This window comes from Crinia signifera, chromosome 6 (genome assembly GCF_055691185.1).
Source record: "Crinia signifera chromosome 6, ASM5569118v1, whole genome shotgun sequence".
NCBI lineage: Eukaryota > Metazoa > Chordata > Amphibia > Anura > Myobatrachidae > Crinia > Crinia signifera.
In genome coordinates, this window is record NC_139222.1 from 72738834 (window position 1) to 72761620 (window position 22787).

The 22787-nt window shown below is 43.6% G+C and overlaps 1 protein-coding gene across 1 annotated transcript; it reads right to left on the reverse strand.

Annotated features, from left to right (window-relative positions):
- Nucleotides 1-385: 385 nt before the first annotated feature.
- On the reverse strand, nt 386-17420 carry LOC146006973 (protransforming growth factor alpha-like). Its single transcript, XM_083145398.1, has 7 exons — nt 17409-17420; nt 13359-13445; nt 8231-8278; nt 7797-7917; nt 6498-6647; nt 1913-1974; nt 386-592 (listed from the first exon to the last, which is right to left on the reverse strand). The coding sequence occupies exons 2-7, from the start codon at nt 13387-13389 to the stop codon at nt 585-587; spliced, it is 420 nt and encodes a 139-aa protein (XP_083001524.1). The 5' UTR covers nt 13390-13445; nt 17409-17420; the 3' UTR covers nt 386-584.
- Nucleotides 17421-22787: the final 5367 nt, after the last annotated feature.

The window sequence follows — 22787 nt, forward strand, 5'->3', positions numbered from 1 at the left end:
GACCCTGCTTTATTCTACAGCAGATCCCCTATATGTTTTTATTGTACATCTACACTTTTCGCTCTTCCCCTCATTTCTTTTTATGCTTTATGTTCACATTTCTTGTTCTCTATTATGCAAGGGAGAGAGAATGTACGGTATAAACATACTATATATACACACACACACACACACACACACATAATATATACAGACACACAATATTTGAAGAGAATATGAGCAGCACATTACTTGTAAAAAATTTTATTTTATAAATTAAAATCAATTAAATATTTAAACAAATCAAATGACAATTTTAGCGTCATTTAATTACCATTCCTGTTATAAACATGCAGCAGTACAATGCAATTTTTTGTGGTCTTCATAGTCTTGTTTTTTTTGAAGAGCAGATTTTTTTTTTACCCCCCCCATCTATAGAGTATAATTAACATCACTTCTTCCCAGATGAATATCCTAGCATTCTGCTTACTTTAAAAGAAAAACCCTTAAAAGTTATACATTTAAATAAAAAATTAGCGCTTCATTGCTCAAGTGCTCTTCGGTTTTCTATTTTGTGTGCTCCAGAATCTTTTGGTTCTTCATTTCTAAACATCTAGAAGCGAAAAGGGAGAAAAATAAAAACAACTTAGACATATGGTCCAGAGATAACTGATCCAGTACAAACCCCATCTTCCAACAAGCCAATGTCACGCACAAGTTATTTACTTATGGTCAGCCATCATACAATTTAGCCACCTATGGATCATCCCATGCATGCAGAGCTCAGGCTCATTCAAAATAAAATATTATATTTTGGAGGATCTGGGAGTAGTTACTCAGTGCAAATGAATCAAAAGGTTATTGCATGGGAGTCTAAAATGTGCGTACACACAGGCAAAAATAGCTGGCAATATGGTCGCCGAGCGAAGATATTGCCATCGACTGGAGTGTGCACCAGCAATAAAGTCGCCAGGTGCACTCTTTCAGCCCCCTAATGGTCGATGGTCAGAGGAGCATGCTCCTCCGACCAGCGACTTCCCCTGCCTCTTCTCCTGGCAGTGTGTCATTTTCATCAGCCACCATCTCTGGAGGCTGATGAAACCGGGACACTGAGCAATATGATTGCTGAGCAAGATATTGCCCCTGTGTGTACACAGCTTAAGCCACGTGCCTGGCTCCAACATATGCAATCATGCCAGACTGCCCTTTCCCAGAAAGTGTGATATGGTCATTGGGTCACCACCAAGTAGATAGACAAGCATTAGGTCGACAAGACTTTAGGTCGACATGGGTTTTTTCCTGTTTCAGCCAACAGGCGGTATTTCATGCCCTAACATCCACTAGGGCGTGGTGGGAGAATAGAATAGTGTGCAGAGCGTAGCAGGGCACCGTGCCTGAAGCATTGCAAGCACAGGGAGCCATGCGAGGGGACCCGGTGGTACATTTTAGTGTTTGTTGACTGTCGTCATACAGGTAAAAAAAAAAAAAAAAATTGACTTTTTCACTGTTGACCTAATGACTGTCACTCAACTTGCTGGTGACCAACTGGTCCACACTCGACATAGCTGTATCTGATATAACACATCAGAAATAACTACATCCTGGCCCATCAGGCAGCCGTAGGTCTAGGCCTGTGCTGTGGTGACTTTTGCATTCTGTATATGTAATTTCTCTCCTGAAGATGGTCCCAAAAGGACAGAAATGTTAAGGATAAAATTTCTGCTTACAAATTAGGTCTAATTACCATTAAAAATCACAGCAATTTTAATGCAATTCACGTCTGGCCAGTGCTTCCCAACTTTATCATATCACACATATATACCCACCCACATAAAATTTCAGTGTTTCTTGGTTTAAAGTAACACTGATGGGGGTCAACCATTTGTGGCTCCCTAAAGTACAAAAAAAAAAAAATCACTCTCATGCAACTTACCTCTGACATCAATATTGTTCAGAAGATTTAGCCTGCTCCTTTCTCTTTTTATCCTGCAATAACTAAACACATAACCATATTTTTATTTTATGTGCCTCAGTTTGAAGAAATATTTTTAAAGTGACAAGGCCACATTTCTCTTCCACTCAAAAAGAATAAAAACAAATGAAATGAACAGAAAGGAAAAACATTCATGCATACAAATCTCAGCCTCTCCCCCCCCCCCCCCCCCAATGCCATGTGCTGTAATAGTGGGTACACACCGTGCGATTTTGCTTGTGATTGAATCAAATATAGGCTTGCCTGCCAAGACTATTTTTCTATTCAATTTACATTACACTGGAGGGTGCATTGGGATCGAATCCGCATCGAATGTAGAAAAAGCCATTCAATGCTCATTTCATTTTCTATTCTATTTTGCTTCTATACGTGGGAGGTTCCCCCTGCCCTTCGAATGGATGTTACTGTGAAACATCCATTCACAAACCCCTGCGTGCAAAGCACCCTTGCAAAAGGGTGGCACCAGCCTTCCATTCGCAAGGCGGGGTTTGGTGGATTCGCAAGGCAGCGAATTCGCAGCCTTACAGATCAACCAGAGTAAACCCCACTATGGTCAGCTCTGGAACAAAGAGGCCACTAAACATAGCTGGGTCTCCTGTGGTTTGGGTAATCGAAGTACTTTTGTCGAACAATAGAGTATAAACAAAAGGACCAATGGTACCATGCATCACTTATCTTTTGGGGTGTTTGTAAATCACTGGTATAAACAAAGTTTGGGGTTAAACTAGGACATGCAATAAGGACAGAGCAGACACACAGATTGCATATAGAGTGATATACTGTAGTGAGAGATGGGGATAAAGTACACATTTAACAGGTTTTGTTGTGTGAAAATGAGGCATAACTAGATCACTTTGTCAGAGACCTCATTTTATGACACAAGTATCAGGTGAAATGCTGTTAACACACGTGATAAGCCCCAATGTACTATTTAACATGAAATCATGCTCATTACTAACCAGTTGCAGTTTTATGGGCGCAATTGAATACCTCTGGCACTCAACCCAGGAGCTAAAACCCTGTGATGCTAATCACTACTCAACTAGAAGGATGCGGGCTCCATAGCAAAATCTTGGAAGGGCCCCCCCACCATTGCCCATTATGGGGGTGGGGATGCAGAAGAGAGCGTAAGAGACAAAGGGTGTTGTGGAGAGAGATAGGGGGGGGGGGGTGCTTTATGGAAAGAGGGCGAGAGAGGGGGCAATTAGGAGTGAGTGTCAGTGAGAAACAGGGAAAAAGTGTCAGCGAGACAGGAAAGAGCGCAGGTAGAGAGTGGTGGCAGGAGAAAGAGAGCAGGAGAGAAAAGAGAGGGTAGGGGAGAGAGCAGGATAGGCACCCCCCCAGTATAGTTGAAAGTGTGCTTCCCACTGTACCCCACTCAAGGTGCTGCTGGACAGATGGTGCACCCCTAGGACAAATGGTGCTTTGTACCTCCGTCAGCGCAGCACTGGGTTTCCGCTCACCAGCGCTGGGCTACCAGCATGTCCCTGCATCGCTGGGATCCACACCACCAGGTCCCTGAACTGCCGCATGGGGTCCTCACACCGCATCTCCTGTCAGCTGGACAGGTCAGGCGCTTTCGTATTTTGCACTGAGGCTGGACGCTCACTAGTGACGTTGCACTCCAGCCTCCAGGAGAGAGGCAGGAATAGCTTGCCTCCTCCAGCACTGCATCTCCCTTCTGCTGTATGCCCCTTCATTAGAAAAGACTGTCACTGGGGGCATGGGACAGCAGCACTATTTAAAAAAAAAATTAAGGGTGCAGGGGATTACTAGCTTGGCCTTGGGCCCCCCCAACCTGCCGGGCCCCATTGCAACTGCACCCTCTATTGTTACGCCACTGCTCCTTGGGGTACATCCTATGGGAGTTTGTAGATATTACTGTGAGGCAGCTATCTATAGTGACTCGCATCAAAGCAGTAAATACAAAATACTGTAGCGGTAGCTCAGAGTTAGGGTGTGGAGATAAATGCAAAGGGGCAACCGTATTTATAGGAGACCAGACAATACAAAAAAAAAAAAAAAAAAATCGGATGCAGCAGCATAGAGTGCTACGTGTCCAAAAGAGGTTGTGCTGTCTAGCAGCATGAAAGGAAAGGTGTTTGCACATCACAGACATTACTAGGTTCAGGCGTACAAACTGAGGTTCTGTAAGAGCTTCCTTCTCAGGACTTTAATTAGGACACAGGTCATTGACTAATGAAAATGTAAGGTACTTATGTATTATCACGGCGCCCTGAAATTAAGTCGCACGACTTAATCGCATCGCATGCCATACACCAGATGCGATTTTAAATTGTATAAGCACCCTACACGATTTTAAATTGTATAAGCACTAATGGGTGCTTGCAATGTTAAATGCACCCCCACGCCACCCCGAAGAGTGACGAGCGCAGCGAGCCCGCGAGGGGCAGCGGTACACATCCTCCGTCCTTTTCATACCCCCACTATCCACGTCGGCGTGTAGTTGATTTTATATAGTGTGGCGAGCGCAGCGAGCCCCGTGAGGGTACATGTATTCCGCGTCCCCTTGCTGCGCTCGCCACGCTTTGGGCTCGGTGGCTCGCCACTCTATATAAACTCAACTCCACGCCGACGTGGATAGCGGGGGTATGAAAAGGTCGTAGGACGCGTACCGCTGTGCTCGCCACGCTTCAGGTTCACGTTCATAGTGGGGGTGCATTTAACATTGTAAGCCCCCATTAGGGTGCTTATACAATTTAAAAATCGCATCACATTGCATTGTATGCCATATACAATGCTATACAATTTTAACATTGTATGACATTGGGGGAAATCTCGTCGCATTGCATACCTTATGGTCTGCGATGCGATGGGCGCCGTGATAATACACAAGTACCAAATGTAAGAGTTTAAAGAAAGGAGAAAGAATGCCTTTTTGCTGGTGCACCTAAGAATTGACTCATAATATATAATATTGGGTATACATTAAAATATTTTTGCGAAATAAAACCAAAACATACAACAATCACAACAAATAATAAAAAAGGGGAGGACGTTCCCCTGACTCAGTGTGACCCCCTGATCACCACAGCCCCTGTGTATGAGTGTTTTTTGTACAGTATGCAGCAGCAATGAGAGTAAACCCTCTTCCCCTCCCCACATACAATGTTTAAATTTTGAATTGTACTGCAGCGCGATCACGGTCACCGGTCCACACCGTGACCAATACGCTAGTCTGGCGCCAGACTTAGCGTAACCTGAGCCGACTGGGTGAACGAGGCAAGTGCAAGCCTGCACACCTCACACGCTGTTCACCGGCGCTCGATCCCGAGAGGTGAGAGCGGCTCCAGGAGCTGACGGCAGCACTATTAGAGGACGGCCCGAGACGGGTGTATGCCTCACCTGGGTCCGCTATATCTGTCTCAGAGAGATTCAAGATTAATTGCGAGAGAGACTGTACCGCTAGTCTTCTCCAACTGAGAGCACTCACTCTCATTGCTGCTACACATTGTACTATAGCTGTCTCGCTGAGAGATATATGATTAATTGTGAGAGAAACTGTACCGCCAGTCCTCTCCAACTGAGAGCACTTACTCTCATTGCTGCTGCATACTGTACAAAAAACACTCATACACAGGGGCTGTGGTGATCAGGGGGTCACACTGAGTCAGGGGAACGTCCTCCCCTTTTTTATTATTTGTTGTGATTGTTGTATGTTTTGGTTTTATTTCACAAAAATATTTTAATGTATACCCAATAAATATTATATATTATGAGTCAATTCTTAGGTGCACCAGCAAAAGGCATTCTTTCTTCCTTTCTTTAAACTCTTGTAAATCCTAATGCCTATGGTAGCACACCCTCATCTATTGTACAAATCATTAAAGAATTATTAGTACCTAGGAGGGTCCTCCTTACAAAATTAACTGTACTTACCTGTGCGATTGACATATCTCTCCCCCAAATCTTGTCAAGTACCAAATGTAATAGTTACAGTCTGTATTGTACTAAATTCACAATACATCTAGTCACATAACACAAGCAGGTGAATTGATTTACTTTAAATAACAGTAACAGCTAAAGCACAAAAACACCATTAAAGCTGGGTACACAAAGATATTTGTACAATCTGTCTGGTGGGAGCAAAAATCTGGCAATGTATGCGTGAAAAAAAAAAAAATGTCTTCAATTATTTTGATAAATCAGATGGGTTTACCAATGTGTCTTAATTACTACGGTTTGTTTTCTAGCATTGAGGAGCAAATAATTGATGGTCCTTTGCTACCATACAGATTGAGCCCCTCTCAGCCAGCCCACCATGGCGACATTTATAGCAGGGACTCCCGAGCATCTCACTCAGCTGGGCGATAGGGAGCTAGGACAGGGTGCTCCCAGTCCCAGCCATGCCCATCTCCACTTCAAGGAGACGGGCAGAGAGCGGGGACAGGGCTTCCAGGAGAATGGGGCGCATGGCCAGGAGCCACTCTAATGAGAATGACAGAAATCTTTAGGTATATACCCAGCTTAAGGCATTGTAAGAGATACTTGTAGTGATACTCACTATATAACAAGACATGCACTGCCTAGAAGAGTCGCTACAGCAAAAAAGGTCCCTGTCAGCAGCACCATTAGGAAGGAACGAGGTTCACCGGCCATAACCTGCAATAAGTCCACATACTGGCATCGACTGCCAATATACCCTTTGGAACATCTAGGAAAGAATTTAAAATAGAGTGAGCGAGACAGCCAGTGTATGAATATTTTCAGGTTTAATGCTTTAGAACACATTTTAAAAACATTACAGCAAATCATAACAAACATCTCATTCTAGGGTTAAGGTGTCCACACATGGTACAATTGCTGGGTGCGATGAGATGCGTGCTCTCATGCACATCCCATCGCACAGCTCGAAAAAAGTAGGTGCTGCATATACTTTTTGTACTAGATTGCGCCTCATTGCATTGTGTATTTAATCTCTGCTAATTTCTGCAGTTGTATTTTGGTTTTAAAATTCTTTTGTTTCATTCTTTCAAATTAATTTGAAAACACAAATATGATAGTACTGATGTGTCCTTATACATCTAGTCTCCATTCACCACGCAGCATGAGATGCCTGGCGAGAGTGAGATTGTCTTGTCCCATGCTAGTGCTGTGCACTGTGGGGACAAGATAACGGGATTTATGATAAATCTGGTAATAGTGAACCCACCCACTGCTGTGCAATGCCTGTAATACAGGTATATTGTAGTGGCGGCATGGCTATAATGATGCAATGGCCACGCCCCGCAGCCTCCTTCAGTGAGCTCCACCCTTACTCCCTATGGAGCCACTCACTGGTCCTGCCCCCTGCTTCCGAGCTGGCAACTTTTTTGGTAGGGGAGGGAGGACAATTTCTAATTTCAGTAGACAGGATTTGTGCCAGAGACTACATGTGCAGTTCTCTAGAAATATGGTACTGGTGCTTTATCCAGGCGACATCTGTACTGTACATGCACAGATCACTGGGAAATCAGCAGCTGAGCCACTCACCCATGTCTTCTGCTGTGCCAAAAGGAGTCTCCAGAGATGTAGAACTACATTTGGGTAGAGGATGCCCATTATAGATATCACAATCTACTTCTGGTCGTAGGTCAGTGCAAACACCACCACAGACATCACATGTTTGGGCACAGGATATCCAAAATCAGAATATACTTTAATCATCTCAACAATATTGTACAAGCATGTTTGGTAAAAACAAGTGTGGGAACTATTTACCCACTCAGCACCAGGGCCTGTGGCCCTGGGCATGAATACAGATTTAACACATAATGGAAATATAAAGTAACTAATTGAACATGTCACAGTATGCTACACTTACATGCATGAAGCCTCCCATTCAGACACCAGGAATCTGCATGTGCCATGGTAACAGAAGTTGGTGTACGTATCTGGACATTGGGCAAATAACACTGGTCGTGATGCCTTTACAAAAAGGGTGGCTGTGGTAAAAAAAAAAAAAAAAAAAAATATTATTTCATTGCATATATTTATCATACAAATTGAAGGTCTATCAACTTGCTCTGTTAGAGGTTTCTGTAAAAGGTTGTTTGGAATGTAGCAGTTAAGTAAATTAAAAGATAAAAAAAAACCTGAACCTATAATTTGCAGGTTTGGCGGCGAGAGAGAGAGAGAGAATATGGTTTAAGACAAACATTTCCCTTGTACAAGAAGTGTAGAGTGAAAGATGAAATAGCCGTATCACCTCACCGACACTTAAATGAAATTGTAGGTTTTAACATTTAGGTTACTTACAGTTCCTTGTTCCAGTAGTTGAGTTTTGAGCCAAACTGGCTGACATACCTTATTAGAAGAAGGAAACACCACTTCAGTGGTTATTGTGCCAAGTCTGCTAGAAGAGGATTAAACATTCTAGACATAGCTAGTGTTCCAGGTAATGCAAAGCAAAGGCAAGTTCTTAGGACAATCAGCCAATCATTTGTTCTGTTACACAAACAGCTGTACAGCACAAAAACAGAGGTCCCTGGGTCCTAGAAGCAACAGTAAACATGTATCATGTGGGACTGGGGGTTAAAGGGCCTGCCAGGGCAATAAAATGGCAGGGGCCAGATAAAGGATTTATGCCCACTGCACAAAATCTCAGACTGGAAAGGACCATTGGTGTGTTACCCATTGATTGTCACCAGCACTCAGGGCTGGACGGACCATCTAACATCTATTTAATTCCAGAAGGTCCAATGGCCCGAGTTAGCCACAAAGAGACCATGAGCCAGAACAATACCCCCCTCTACAATGCTAGGGCTGTTTCAGAACCCCAATCTCTCCCTGCCAACGATATTGCCATCAGTGATCATAAAACCAAACTATGAGGCAGATGTATTAAGCCTCATAGTGTCCAGTGATAAAGTACCAGCTAATCAGCTCCTAACTTCAAGTTACAAGCTGGATTTGAAAAGTGACAGTTAGTGTTCGTGATAAGGTACCAGCCTGCTCCTATCACTTCTCCAGGCTTAATGACCCTCTCTGCCAGGGCACACAGAGATGCAAGCTAATTAGGTTTGGGGTTGGGCTTAGTGACAAGGGAGAACCCCTTGATCCAGGGAAGAAATACAAATTAAAATCTATAAAATAACCCAGTAGAAACATTAACTTAATTTGTTAAGCTGATGGAGTGTGTCAGTTGGGGAGCTTGACTAGGATGCTACAACTGTCAAACTAATGCAGGTGTCCTTAGGTTGAGCTCAGGGAGTACAGAAACCTCCCCTGAAGCGAAAGACTATGGGGTATTTGTATGTTTATACAACTACACAATTCTAATGACAAATACATGGTAAGTAGATTACAGTTAAGATACACAATGACACTACAGCACTTAAGGACGCCAAGGCCCAGGGCCTCCCTTCATACATGGGGGTGTAATCAAAGCAGCTGGCGATGTTGGCTTATTTTTGGCCAGGATCACCGAGAACAAGCCATCCTCACTGTTTAACACTCTTGCCCTATTCTATGTTCAGAGGAAGGCGAGAAGTCCCCCAAAGGGCAAGGTTCATGGCTGGCTAATGCCCACTGCATATCCCGCCGCACTTGCTATTTCCACCTTGCTCTTTAGAAATAGTGAGGTGGAAACGGCAAGTGCAGGGGGGTCAGTTGAATACGGAGGGCAGGATATGATGCCGAGCAATAAGCACAGCTCACTGTCGTACTGTAGCTCGCATGATCGGCACTGAATGTACCCCATGGAGAGCAGGATTCTACTCCTAGGTACAATTCGGCCACGGATTCTCAGTTCCCTTGGATGTCCCATTAGGCATGCCTCACACCCAACCAGATACTCCGGGAAAGACCAGCAGGAGTATACTCTTGCATTAATACTCTGAGCAATGTGGCCAATACATCATTCACATCAAAATGTTTTATTATCCAATTAGTCAATACTGCCTCACAGCATTGATGTCATGGCTTCAATACCCACCATGTCACTAACTGAACAGAGCTTGTATAATCTCCCCGTGCATGCATGGGCTTCCTCCGGGTACTCCTATTTCCTCCCACAATCCAAAAATATACTAGTAATTTGTTGGGAACCAATTAACCTAACGCTAGAATGTCTGTGCGTGTACATGTGGTAGGGAATATAGATTGTAAGCTCCACTGGGGCAGGGACTGATGTGATGGTCAAATATTCTCTGTAAAGTGCTGCAGAAAGTGTGCGCTATAAAAATAATGCAATAATGAAATTAATAAAGTCCTTAGACAGAAATCATGGCAGTTTATTGTGGAGTTTGGAGCAGTGGCCCAGTACAAGACAGATACGCAACTTTTGTCAGTTTAATATACAGGGGCAGATGTATAAAGCCTTAAAAAAGGGATACACGCAAAAGGTATTAAGAGTGATAAATATCCAGCCAATCAGCTCCTTACTGCCTTTTATCAAATAAAGCCTATAACATGAGTTAGGAGCAGATTGGATAGACCAGTGATGGCTAACCTTGACACCCCAGCTGTTGTTGAACTGGACATCCCAGCATGCCCTGCTACAGTTTTACTATTTGGCCTTGCTAAAACGGATGGAGGGCATGCTGGGATGTGTAGTTCAATAACAGCTGGAACGTCAAGGTTAGCCATCACTGGTATAGACATTTCTCTCTTGTTAAGGCTTAATACATCTGCCCCACAGTTTGTAAACTGTGCAATTTACTTGGTTTGTCAGACAAGACCTCTCTAAACACATGCCATTTGAGAACGATGCCTGAAATAAAATTGCCATAATATCCCTTTAATCCAGGACATACGTTTCATAATTACCAGGCTCACGATAAACCCCCTTGCACAGGTGCATCTGTCTTGGCCCGGGTGTGAATCAGTTGGTCACCAGCAAGTTGTTAGACAGTCATTAAGTCAACATGCATTTAGGTCAACATGCAAGAAGGCCGACAGGAGTTTAGGTCAACATGGGTTAGGTCGACATGGGATTTCTCAGTTTTTTACCCAAAAGTCGACATGGACACAGTCATGCTTCTGTCTCAGTGCCTTGCTAAGCTTGGCACACTATTTTATTCTCCCGCCATGCCCTAGTAGATGGTACGGCATGAAATACCACCTGTCAGCTCAAAAAAGTGAAAAACTCCATGTCTACCTTTTGACTGTAGACCTAATGACCCTGTCGACCTAACCCATGTCTAACAACTTGCTGGTGACCCAATGACCGTATCCCCTTGGCCCCTAGACAGAGAAAGCAGTGCGGGGACAGCATAGGCAGATTTAGAAGTCTGGCCATCCCTAGGCACAACATTATCAGCCCACCCCCCACACTTCCTTTAGATCCCATGCATTGACCTGTTCCAGCTGCTCTTCTCCCTGTATCATGCAGGGAAAGAAGCTGCCGTGCTGCCCCCAGGCATGTGCCTAGTGGGTAATCCAGCACTGGAGGGCAGCCTAGCATGGCCAATGGACACACAGGGTAATCAGTGATTGTGAATACACATATTCCCCCGACCCAGGGATCGGAGGCAGTACCAGAGGGAGCCTCAATGATCCAGCAGCCCTCAAGGAGGTTTGATCATAGATACTAGAGTGGTGACTATGATCAGGGTTGGGAGGGGTTAATCAAAGCAGGGAGGGAGGTACCAGCGATGGTGATGGTGCAAGCATAGCTTTAACTCAGGGTTTTATTTTTCTAAAAAAAAAGGGACAGATTTCCCCTACATGCAAAAAATGATACATCCATGTAATGTAATCAATTATCGCATTGGGACGATATCACATCACCTCTGAACTGTCCTGATTTTAGTGGGACAGACCCTTTTTTTGGGACTCTGACCCGCAAGCAGCAGTGTCCCGTGGTTGGGAGGTACAAATGGGAACACTTCTCAGCTTAGCAGAGTAGCAGTGTGTAGATCAGGCATGTCCAATCTTGGCCCTCCAGCTGTTGTGAAACTATAGATCCCAGCATGCCTTGCAATACCATGCCTAGCATTCCCTAATAGTAAAACTGTGGCAAGGCATGATGAAACTTGTAGTTTCCCAACAGCTGGAGGGCCAATTTTGGACATGCCTGGTATAGATGCTGCAGCCTTATATGAAGAACAACGATCATGGGCCATACCCCTAGTTGCAAAGCCATGACCTCTATTTTCCTCCTCCAATTAGAGAAGTTGGGTGGTATGGTATAGTGATTAACAGACACCCTAAGGTGCTCACAGTAGAAAGATTTGTGATTTTCAAATTTATCTTAAAGGTGCCCACACACTAATGATTTTTGGGAATGATAGCAATCCAATGCACACTCTTGCGATCTTTAGCGATTCTGACCTTCCCTGCTGTGGGACTCTGGTGCTTTCTGATGGTTGGGTATTTGGAAGTGGGGGTGTTCGGGGGCACTGGTATTTAGGTGAGCCAGACTAATGGACACTGAGCATGTGGGTGCGTTTGGGAGATGGGGCACGTTGGTGTTCGGGTTGTTGAGTAATAGAGTGTTGGGGAGCTCAGGCATGCTTTGCTGCTCAGCTGTTCAGGCGTGCTGGAGGGCTTGGGTATTTGGGCTCTCTGCGATTGGTGGAAGAGGGAGTAGCTGTAGAGCAGTGGTAGCCAACCCTAGCCCTCAAGAGCTACCAACAGTTCCCATTTTCCAGACAACCTAGCTGCTGCACAGCTGCACTCATTACTGACTGACACGTTTTAAAAGATACACAGATGGAGCTAATTAGCTCACTGATTCTGTGAGGAGACCTGCAAAACATGCACTGTTGGTAGCTCTCGAGGACTAGGGTTGGCTACCCCAGCTGTAGAGGGTACGCAGCTCTCTTTTTATAGGATGTGCTGCGTGACCATTACAAGGCAGTAGATCAGGCATTCCCAACCACGGTCCTCAAGGCACACCAACAGTGCAGGGTTTAGTGATATCCAGGCTTCAGCACAGATGGTTTAATCAGAATCCCTCAGATTCTAATTAAGTCACCTGTGCTCAAGCCTGGATATCTACAAAACCTGCACTGTTGGTGTGCCTTGAGGACCATGGTTGGGAATGCCTGCAGTAGATAAGCGAGTCCCGTGTGCACACCAGTTTGACGATTTTCACTAAGTCGAGTGCTTATTCAAGTTGCAGCTAGCCACAGATAACTACATCTTGCCTTCCCCCAGCCATGGCCAAATACACCGGCAGACGGCTTAGTGAAAAATGCCTTTCCTGCACAGCCTATTTGGCCAGGCGATAGCAATTCTGCAGGGCCACTGTGTACATACAGGGTGATTTTTGGCTAACCTTCTAGGCAATTTAGACTATTTAGTCAAAATCCCCTGGCCGAGTTGCACCGTGTGTACACCCCTTAAGGGGTACATTTATTAATTGCTAGGTTACGCTCTTAGTATTTAAGAGATCAATGCTAGAAAATGGAAGACCGAGGAAACCATAAAGACACCTTACCTGCAATAACAAGCATTAGCCCTGCGAACATGGTTGATGTTGAGTTTTTCCTATGAGGGACTCTGAGAGTGCATGCAAGAAGTGGACCTATGTTACAAACAAAAGGCAAATTAGGTGTAAGCTCTGGTAGATTAGCAGAGAGTCAGTATTTGCTGAGGTAAAACACCATAAGCGGTACTTCAATACACACTTAACATGCAGTGTTTTTTTGTTACCAGTATCTTTATTATTTATGACCCCCAGATCATAAACAATAACCCAAACCTAAGTGGAAATTAGCAGTGAGGCCAAAGGCTGGGGAGGAACCATATTTTAGTTGTAAACCACTTTATACCTATGAAATATTTTGCATGACAGGGAACTTACAATCTCTTTCTCAGTCTTTGTGGTCGATCCTATTATTATTAAGTTGTCATTCGGGTGCCGTTTTAACACTGAAAACGACACCTGAATTAAGCCCAACTTGCATCCATCACAGGGCCAAATTTGCTGAAAATTGTGTGCACCCCTATGGAGGTGCAGGCTCTTTTCAGCGAATTCGGCCTGCCGTAAATTGCGGCCAGTGTCAGGAGGATTCACAACTCGCAAATCATCCACACCATTCAGGGTTAATGGGCTTGACCCCTTTGGCTCCAAGGATGGACACTGCATGCTCAGTGCGTTTCCCAGGAGTAGTCTTTCAACAAAGTGAATGACTCCTCCCATGTGCCGTGAATTTATGTTACAGGGACAGCAGTCATTGCCATATCTATCCTTGTCAGTTATTTTCAGTATGTAGAAGTAATAGGTTTAAACGATCATTAGCAGAAACCAGGAATGTTAATAATTGCGTCAGTGTCATTATATACATAGGCTCCTTAGTAAACAGTTTTTGCAAGTTAGGAGTAACTCAAAAAAGTTAAATGTTCATAAAAATTTACACTGCATGTTGAGCATATTTACATTTTAGAATAATTGTGCCCTAGCTTAATTCTAAACTACATGTTGACACCGAGTTTCAATATCTGTTAGCGATGTGCAAAAGATCAGTTAAAAAATGAATCGCTGCTCACATTTGTTCTATAAATTAGAAAAAACAAAATAGGTAAAAAAAAAAAATACAAAAAAGGATTATATTTCCTATATAAAAAATAATTTGTTGTATTAAGACAATATGACAGTGTCTCAAACTCTAGAACCCTAATGGTGTGTACACACTTGTACAATGTGCATGAGATTTTGACTATATAGTCAAAATCTCATCTGGATCTCAAACAGATTGTATGGGTTTTAACCCTTGCGATCCCGATGCGCTCTCGTATCGCAGCCAGAAAGTCTTGGCTGCATAGACTATATAGTGCAAGTCTGCACTATATAGTCTAAATCACAGGTCTTCAACCTGTGGCCCTCCAGATGTTGTGCAACTACATGTCCCAGCTTTCCCTGACAGTTTTGGCATGCTCTTAAAGGAAAAAAATGTGGCAATGCATGTTGGAACAACATCTGGAGGGCCATAGATTGAAGACCCATGGTCTAAATTGTATGCAGATAGTCTAAATTGTATGCAGATAGTCTAAATTGTATGCAGATAGTCTAAATTGTATGCAGATAGTCTAAATTGTATGCAGATAGTCTAAATTGTATGCAGATAAAGTTGTAATATCGTAATAGTCTAAATTGTACAAGTGTGTACACAGTAACTGTTCAGATTGTTAAGGTTATTAATGACTGAGCACACGTGGTTGACTCATATGGACTTAAGCCAGACACACATGGGCAGGATGTTAAAGGAAGACTGAAAAATGCATTAGCATACTACTAGGATGAATGGGTATCACAATAAATCAAGCAACCATTTCTAGTCACCCAAACAGAGCGTCTGGGGGATGCCGCAAGCCGTCAAGGGGACAAGAGAGGCAGGCAAGGGAAGCCGGCGCACTAAAAAAAAAAACCTATACAGATGAATGTGAAGCCACTGTTTGGCTGAGGTCGCTAAAGGTGGCCATACATCTACAGATCGATTGTCAGATTGGGCTGGTTGTCACTCATCTATTACCAGGTTTTTGTTCCAGTTTGGCAGTTTTCCAGCAATTCAAAGCAAATGGTCAACTGTCATTTGCTCTCATCCATTACCAGGATTTTGTTCCAGCCAGCCAGATCTGACAATTGATCTGTAGATGTATGGCCAGCTTTAGCCAATCATTGGCTTCCCATTTATATGTATGGGGGTTTTTTTAACCAACGGCTCCCGGCTCCCCTGCTGCCTATTTGCATCTCCTTTGCCCAGCTGGAACCCATCGCCTCTTTTGCAGCCTGGCTCCCGGCTCTAGCCGTCCCCTCCACCTCCTGGAATTTTACCTGTGATAAATTCACATAAAAAAAAAATGGCATATCAAAATACCTAATCGTATCGGACCTGTCCCAGGGAGCTGGCAGGGAAATTGGGTCCGAGTAGGTATAATGTATGGGGCCTTTAGTACTTAAATTAGATTTTACAATCTGTTAAGCGATCACAGCAATGGGAATCCTTAAAACCTGTACTGTTTAGTTACATTCCTGATTGAAAAATTACTTTCACTTTGCAAATTTTTATGGCTTTACCATCCCAATGGTATAATACACATATACATAGAGACACGGGGTTAAGTAGAATATTACTTATGCTGGCCACACATCAGACCAACTTTCCTCCAACCATCCAACTAGATGGTTGGTTGGACTGAAAATCTGGTACTGTATGGGGGCAAATGCCAGTAAGCAATTTGCTCACAAACTCAGAAGAATGGACAAAAACATTCAGTGAAATTGTTTAAATCAAATAGGTCCAACTACAGTACATTGCCTGAGTGACAGTTGTTGTCCGTTTTCCGGTTTGGGAAACAAATTACTTAATTACAAATTGCATTTGCTCCTATCCAGTACCAGGTTTCTGTTCCATCCAACCAACTAGTTGGATGGTTGGAGAAAAGTTGGTCTGATGTGTGGCCAGCATTAGAGGTTGACATGGACCCACAGATTGTAAATTCAGTGTAGCTGTGGTCTAAAGGTGCAATACATACATACATACATACATACATACATACTTTGCAAGGAGCTTACATACAGCAGAAGATTAAAAAAAAAAACTGTAAAGAAATGAAGAAAAATGATTCAATGTTTAAAATAATAAAAAAGTGTGTACCTAAAAACCTCATTAACCAAGGGGTTGGATTCAATTAGCCAAAGATTTACTTCCCCCATACTTGCCTACCTGACCCTCTCCATGAGGGAGAAAATGCTCTGCTCCTGGCCTTCCCTGGTAATGTATGATTGCCTTCACCTGAGGTGAACACCTTTCTTATCCCTGACCTAGCTCCCCACAGGTGATGGCAATCATACATTACCAGGGATGTCCAGGAACAGAACATTTTCTCCCTCATGGAGACGGTCAGATATGCATATAGTTATACTTATCCTGCCTAGTCAGCTACCTGGGCTGCAGATAGAAATCACCAGGGAAAATAGCCCATTTTCCTATGATTTGCACACACCCACTAAATATGGCCCCAGGAACAAGGTACAGGTATCATGTTCCTGGAGCCCTGTGCATGCGCAGCAGTAGACTGGCACAATGCTAGCTGGCAGAATCCACAGCTCTTCAGAGCCTGAACAGCGGCCCTCACCTCTTAATAATTGTCCCCACCCTGAACTTTATCTTACAGCCCCTAGTGCAGTAGGGACTTCATACAGTACATGGGGAAATCCATTGGTTCCACATTTTATGCACAATCAGTAGGGTCACACTAACCCCTGATTTGTAGCACAAGATAAAAGTTATTTAACAGTTAGCTGCAGGTTAACACTCCAACCCACCCAAAAGTGCTACACAATATACAGTAGTTTTACAACCACTTGTGTAGCTTCAGTAACAAAATTAAGATGGTAAGTAAAGTCCAAGTGTAATGAACCAATGCAATACATTGACCCTTAAATCTGGACTAAAAGCAAACCCAAACAGTACAAGGAGGCTTACCATTACAATGAAAAATAAACCACACCAATAATATTCACCACATATTAATTCAAACTTACTCTGGGAATCTGAAACCTAATCTTAAAGAGCAAAACCTCTTCAAGGCAGTCTACTTATACTAAGATATAAGCGTCACCATCTGAGTACAATAAAGTTTTTGAAGCAATTAACCCAGTGTTTCCCAACCTCAGTCTTCAAGGCAAGGAAATCAATGCTTGAGCACAGCTGATTAAATCAAAATGACTGAGGTACTAATTACCTGTCCTGTGCTAATGTATGGATATCCTTAAAACCTGCACTGATAAACTAGCCATACTGTGCATCTAAAAGATGTGGCAGCTGTTTGAAATTAAAATCTGGTAATGTATGGGAACAAATGATAATTGGCTGTTTTCTTCCAAACGCCAGAAAATGGTTGCTCACAAAAGGTGATCAAATCGAAAGCATTAACTAGTTGGCTGGTTAGAAGATACTATTTTAGTAGTGTGTCCAGTTATATAGTTATGAGAAACACTTAATTAACCTAATCATTACTGAATTATTTCTATTACTATCACTAAATATGGGCTACCTTGTATCAGTAGTTATTTTGTTTTCCTCCTCCTTCAAGAATTTGCTAGTGTATGGGTCTGAATTTTCTTTATGCCTACTGATATCATGGGAGGGTATAGGGCCGTAAGGGTGACACACCAAAGGTTGACATGCATTGGGTTGAGCACTGAAGGTCAACCCACAAAGTCGACAAAAATGGAACGTCGACACAAGCATTAGGTCAACAATGGCTAGGTCGACAGTCAAAGGGATGAAATTAGTTTTTCACTTTTTTTTTGAGTGGGAAATTTCTGCATGGAATTTGCAGGCAGCATTCAGAAAACATTTGCTATACCTGGAGCAGGAGACAACTTTAGTTACTGCAGTTTTAGCACACTTTAAGGTGCATACACATCGCTGAGCGACCATATTGCCAGCAATTGGAGTGTGCACCGGCGATAAATCGCCCCCTTATGATCGCTGGTCCTGCGACCAGCTGATTCCCTCCGGCAGAGGTTCCCTTTCATCAGCGACCAGCTCTGGTTGCTGATGAAAAGGAGCCACTGGAGCAATATATTGCTCATCAATATATCGCCCCTGTGTGTACACCGCTTAAGACATACAGGTGGAGCCGCTGTCATTCAGCCGGCAGCTGGCGATAGAATCTCTCACTTTCTGAATCTCTCATCCTATTAAATTTCCCCCTCTGTGTCTCTCTCCAGGCTGGGCTCACTGGGGGTACCTGGGTGATAGGTCGACAATGTCCAGGTTGACACTAAAAGGTTGACATTGACAAAAGCTTGACACAATCAAAAGGTCGGTGATAGTATGCCCGCGCTAAGATCCCAATTGTGCGAAGGGGCTGCTGGGTTATGAGTGTGTCCTTACACTCAGGAGCGTACAGTGGAAATAGGGGTTAACCCTGCGCTCACCTTCTGGTGTGGAGGTGTAGATGGTGTGTGCCCCTTTATTGTGATTGAGTAGAATGATCTGTCAAGAAGTTTAGCAAAATACATTTATTAAATGGATAAACAGTGCAGGATTATTAACAGTGTTATGTACAGGAAATGTATGTTCCAGTGCACACAGCTCTCACTAGCAACGGCTGTGTCTGCTGTTGACTGGTAATCTACGTGCAATGGGGTATAGGGGTACTCTTTGGTTAACCAATGCACAGAGTGGAAAAGTGGGGCTTAAGGGTGAGTGGGCTGGAAGTTCAGGGCGGAAATATAGTCAGTTGGTCAGCAAGGAGTATAAATGGCACCAGGGGCTGGCGTCCCATAAACCCCTGGTGGTGCACTATACCCTTACCTGCTTGTTCTTGAAACTTTTGGAACAAGCAGGTAAGGGTATAGTGCACCACCAGGGGTTTATGGGACGCCAGCCCCTGGTGCCATTTATATTTCCGCCCTGAACTTCCAGCCCACTCATGCTAAACTTCTTGACAGATCATTCTACTCAATCACAATATAGGGGCACACACCATCTACAACTCCACACCAGAAGGTGAGCGCAGGGTTAACCCCTATTTCCACAATCAAAAGGTCAACACCAGAAAAAGAGTTTTTTTATGATTTTTATTTCATTTTTTCATATTCTACCATCCATGTGGACTCCCTTTGGGAATGGTAACGTGGCCTGAAGCGCTACACTGATTAGGGGTCCACATGTTCAAGTGTTGACATTGACATAAAAAACAAATGTCTACCTTTTAATTTGTAGACCTTTTCCGTGTTGAACTTTTACTTGTGTCAACCTTGAATATGTTGACTTTTTGTCAATGTTGACCTTTTGGTGTCAACCTTTTGACTGTCTACCTAGACAGTGTAGACCCGTTGACCCATAACCCCACTGGACATGCAGGAAATCTCACTACTCATACGAGAACTCTCATGGACTCAGGATCTGCCAGCCACAGCAGCCAGGTTAGAATGGCTATAAATGGGGCAAGGGCACCTGCAGCTGTCAGTGTTACTGACCTTTCTTACTTTGCCCCACATATTGGCATGCTATCTTAAGCCCCATACACACCATCTGATCCCTGCTGACACCAATATTGGTGGCGGAATCGGCAAGTAGATAGACACTTGCTGATACCAACGGTGATGACGACTGGGGGAGCGGGGCCATGCGGCAATCAATGTATGCAGGACGATGGAGGGTGTCATTAACAATGCGGTGGAGAGCACATTGTTAATGATATTCAGAGTACACACTCGAAGATACAGTATAGTAAAAGATATCACTTCTGAGCGATATCTTTTATTATATCCTCTTGTGCAGGCCTGTCCAACCTGTGGCTCTCCATTTGTTGTAATCCCTGATACCACTTTTCTCCCTTAATGGAGGAAAAATTTACCCCCCCCCCCCATGCCTTGATAAATGCATGGGTGCCATGTTCCCGGAGACCTGCACATGTGCAGTATGAATCATAAATAACGCCAGAATGTACTCATAGCCAATTTTGACTATGCGATTTCCCTTTAACTTCCCGGAGCCCAGAACCATACAATATTGACTATATTTACCTGAGATTTTGACTATGGCTGATTTGACTATATTAGAACACTAGATTGTTCACAATATAGTCAAAATCGGAGGAAAGGTTAGCACAAATCGCATACTGTATACAGCTTGCGATGTAGATGTGTGCCCCCATGGGATCGGAATGCAAGAAAAAACAGATTGCACAGGCAAGCTAATTTTGACTATATTTCAGACAGGGCCAGATTCAGCTTGATTCGGTCCGACCGATGGTGCGGCTCTGCGTATGAGTATAGGTGAATGTACACATTTCCAGGGCAGCAATGTGAACGCCTTCGGCAATTATAACAGTCACCGATGCGTTTGTACACAGCGGTGTGAACAGGGCTAGAGCATGGGGACACTCAGCTTTTCCTGGGCGTGCCCATAAAAACAATGGGCATCCCCATGTGAACGTAGGTGGGCTGAAGCCTGCACATGGCAGGCAGCTGATGTCACAGGACATCAGCGTATAGCCCCTGTTCAGCCATCTCCGGCCCAGATAAGTCTTTTATCTGCGAGCATGTTTCCATCTAAGGATTTTTCGCTAATACGGCCGCATGAGAATGGATGTGAGCGTACATATCCATCCGCATGCTGCTGTGGGCATTAGCTCAAAACCGGGGGGGGGGGGGGGGTTGCACATTTTTATGTTTTACTCGCAGCATGTGATGCTGTATGAAAGCAATGCAAAAATGACATCAAAGGGTTTGATAGATGAATGTGACTGCTTCTCTCCGAATATATTTTGATCAAAGGGGAAAGCTAAACGTATGGTTATTGTGATTAATTACATCCTCACACATTATTTCTATTTGATCATGAAACACATGACATCCTAATAAGTATCTGAACATCTCACTTAACACCTGATAGCAAAATTTTTTAACTATGGTATATTCACACTGATAACAAAGAAATATACATAACTTAAAGGGATATTAATTAAGGCAAAATTACAAAGATCGCGCTCGCAGTCAGGCCATGCACATTACATACAATACACATGCACAGCGGCCAACCAGGGGCCCAATTTTGACCGCTGCGTGCAGGTCTGAATTGCCCCCAAAGTTCTAATTGGACAGAGCCCGATCATATCCAGCAATGCTGCAATCCTCGTCTGGGTCTGAGAAGTTGTTATAGGTCTGACACCAGAGGTCCCCACCAATTCAATGTACTGAGATCCTACATACTTAGATACATTTTTACATTTTGGATAATGTCCTAACCAAACAATTCTATTTAGCTATTGCAAAGAAAAAGGAATTAACTAAGAAAAAAGAAATGGCGGTGAGTGTTCTTGGTGTAAAAATGAAAACGAAAATACTACAGCTGAAGGCTACCATAGTGTCCAGGGTAGATGAGTACAACATGACGGGGGAGTGTGGCACCATGACAGGGGAAGGGGGAGGGGGTTATTTGAAATGTGGATTATTAGGTCAACAGTAATTAAGTCGACAGTCACAAAAGGTTGACACAAGCAACGGATCATCATGAAAATGGTTAACAGGAAATTGTCAACGTGAGTTTTTTGCTTTTTTTGTGTCTATCGAAATCTGCCAACATGGAAAGCATATAAGTGTACTGCGTACCCTCCACCTGTACCTTTTGGCTGGTATAGTACCCTTTTTTTGTCATGTACCGGCCAAAAGGGGCTTTCTGGGTCTCCAAATATCCATTGAAAGTATAGGAAAGGGAGAAAGACCCCCCTCTACAAATTTGTACTGGTTTCTGCCCTTCAGATGTTCGAGGGTATGGTACAGCGTCCCCTAGTATGAATCGCTACACCTGCCATGCTTCAGGCAGATGTACACATGTGCGATTGCCTTGCTATTCGATCCGGATCAAATTGGGATGGAATCAGAATTGAATCACAATGCAAGGCAAACGCATTGGATTTATGCTATATAGTACAGATCTTTACTTGCCTGCACAGTCCATATTTTGATGCTGCAGGGCACATTTTGATTCAATTAAATTTTGCTTATATAAGTAAAATTGAATAGAAAGATAGATCACATAGATTTGTGTGTACAGGGCATTACTATATGCCCACTTTGATCAGAACAAGTCAGTTAAAAAAAAAAAAAAATAGAAAAATCTCATGTTGACCTTTTTCATGTATTGACCATTTCATATGGTGGAGTCCACGTGTTACTTGTCAACACGAGAATAAACATATAGTCAAGCACTGTTGACATCCAGTTCATGGTCATATCAGTGGCAGACCCCACGATGGCTTGGGGGAGCCAGCGCCGCAGAGTCTGTGGGGAGAGCTGACCCAGCACCTGGCGTCCTGGGTGCAGACACCCTGCAGGATAGTACAGCATTGGCGCTTGACTTGAAGTGAGTTCTACCTCCATCTGCTCATCATGCCTGGCCAC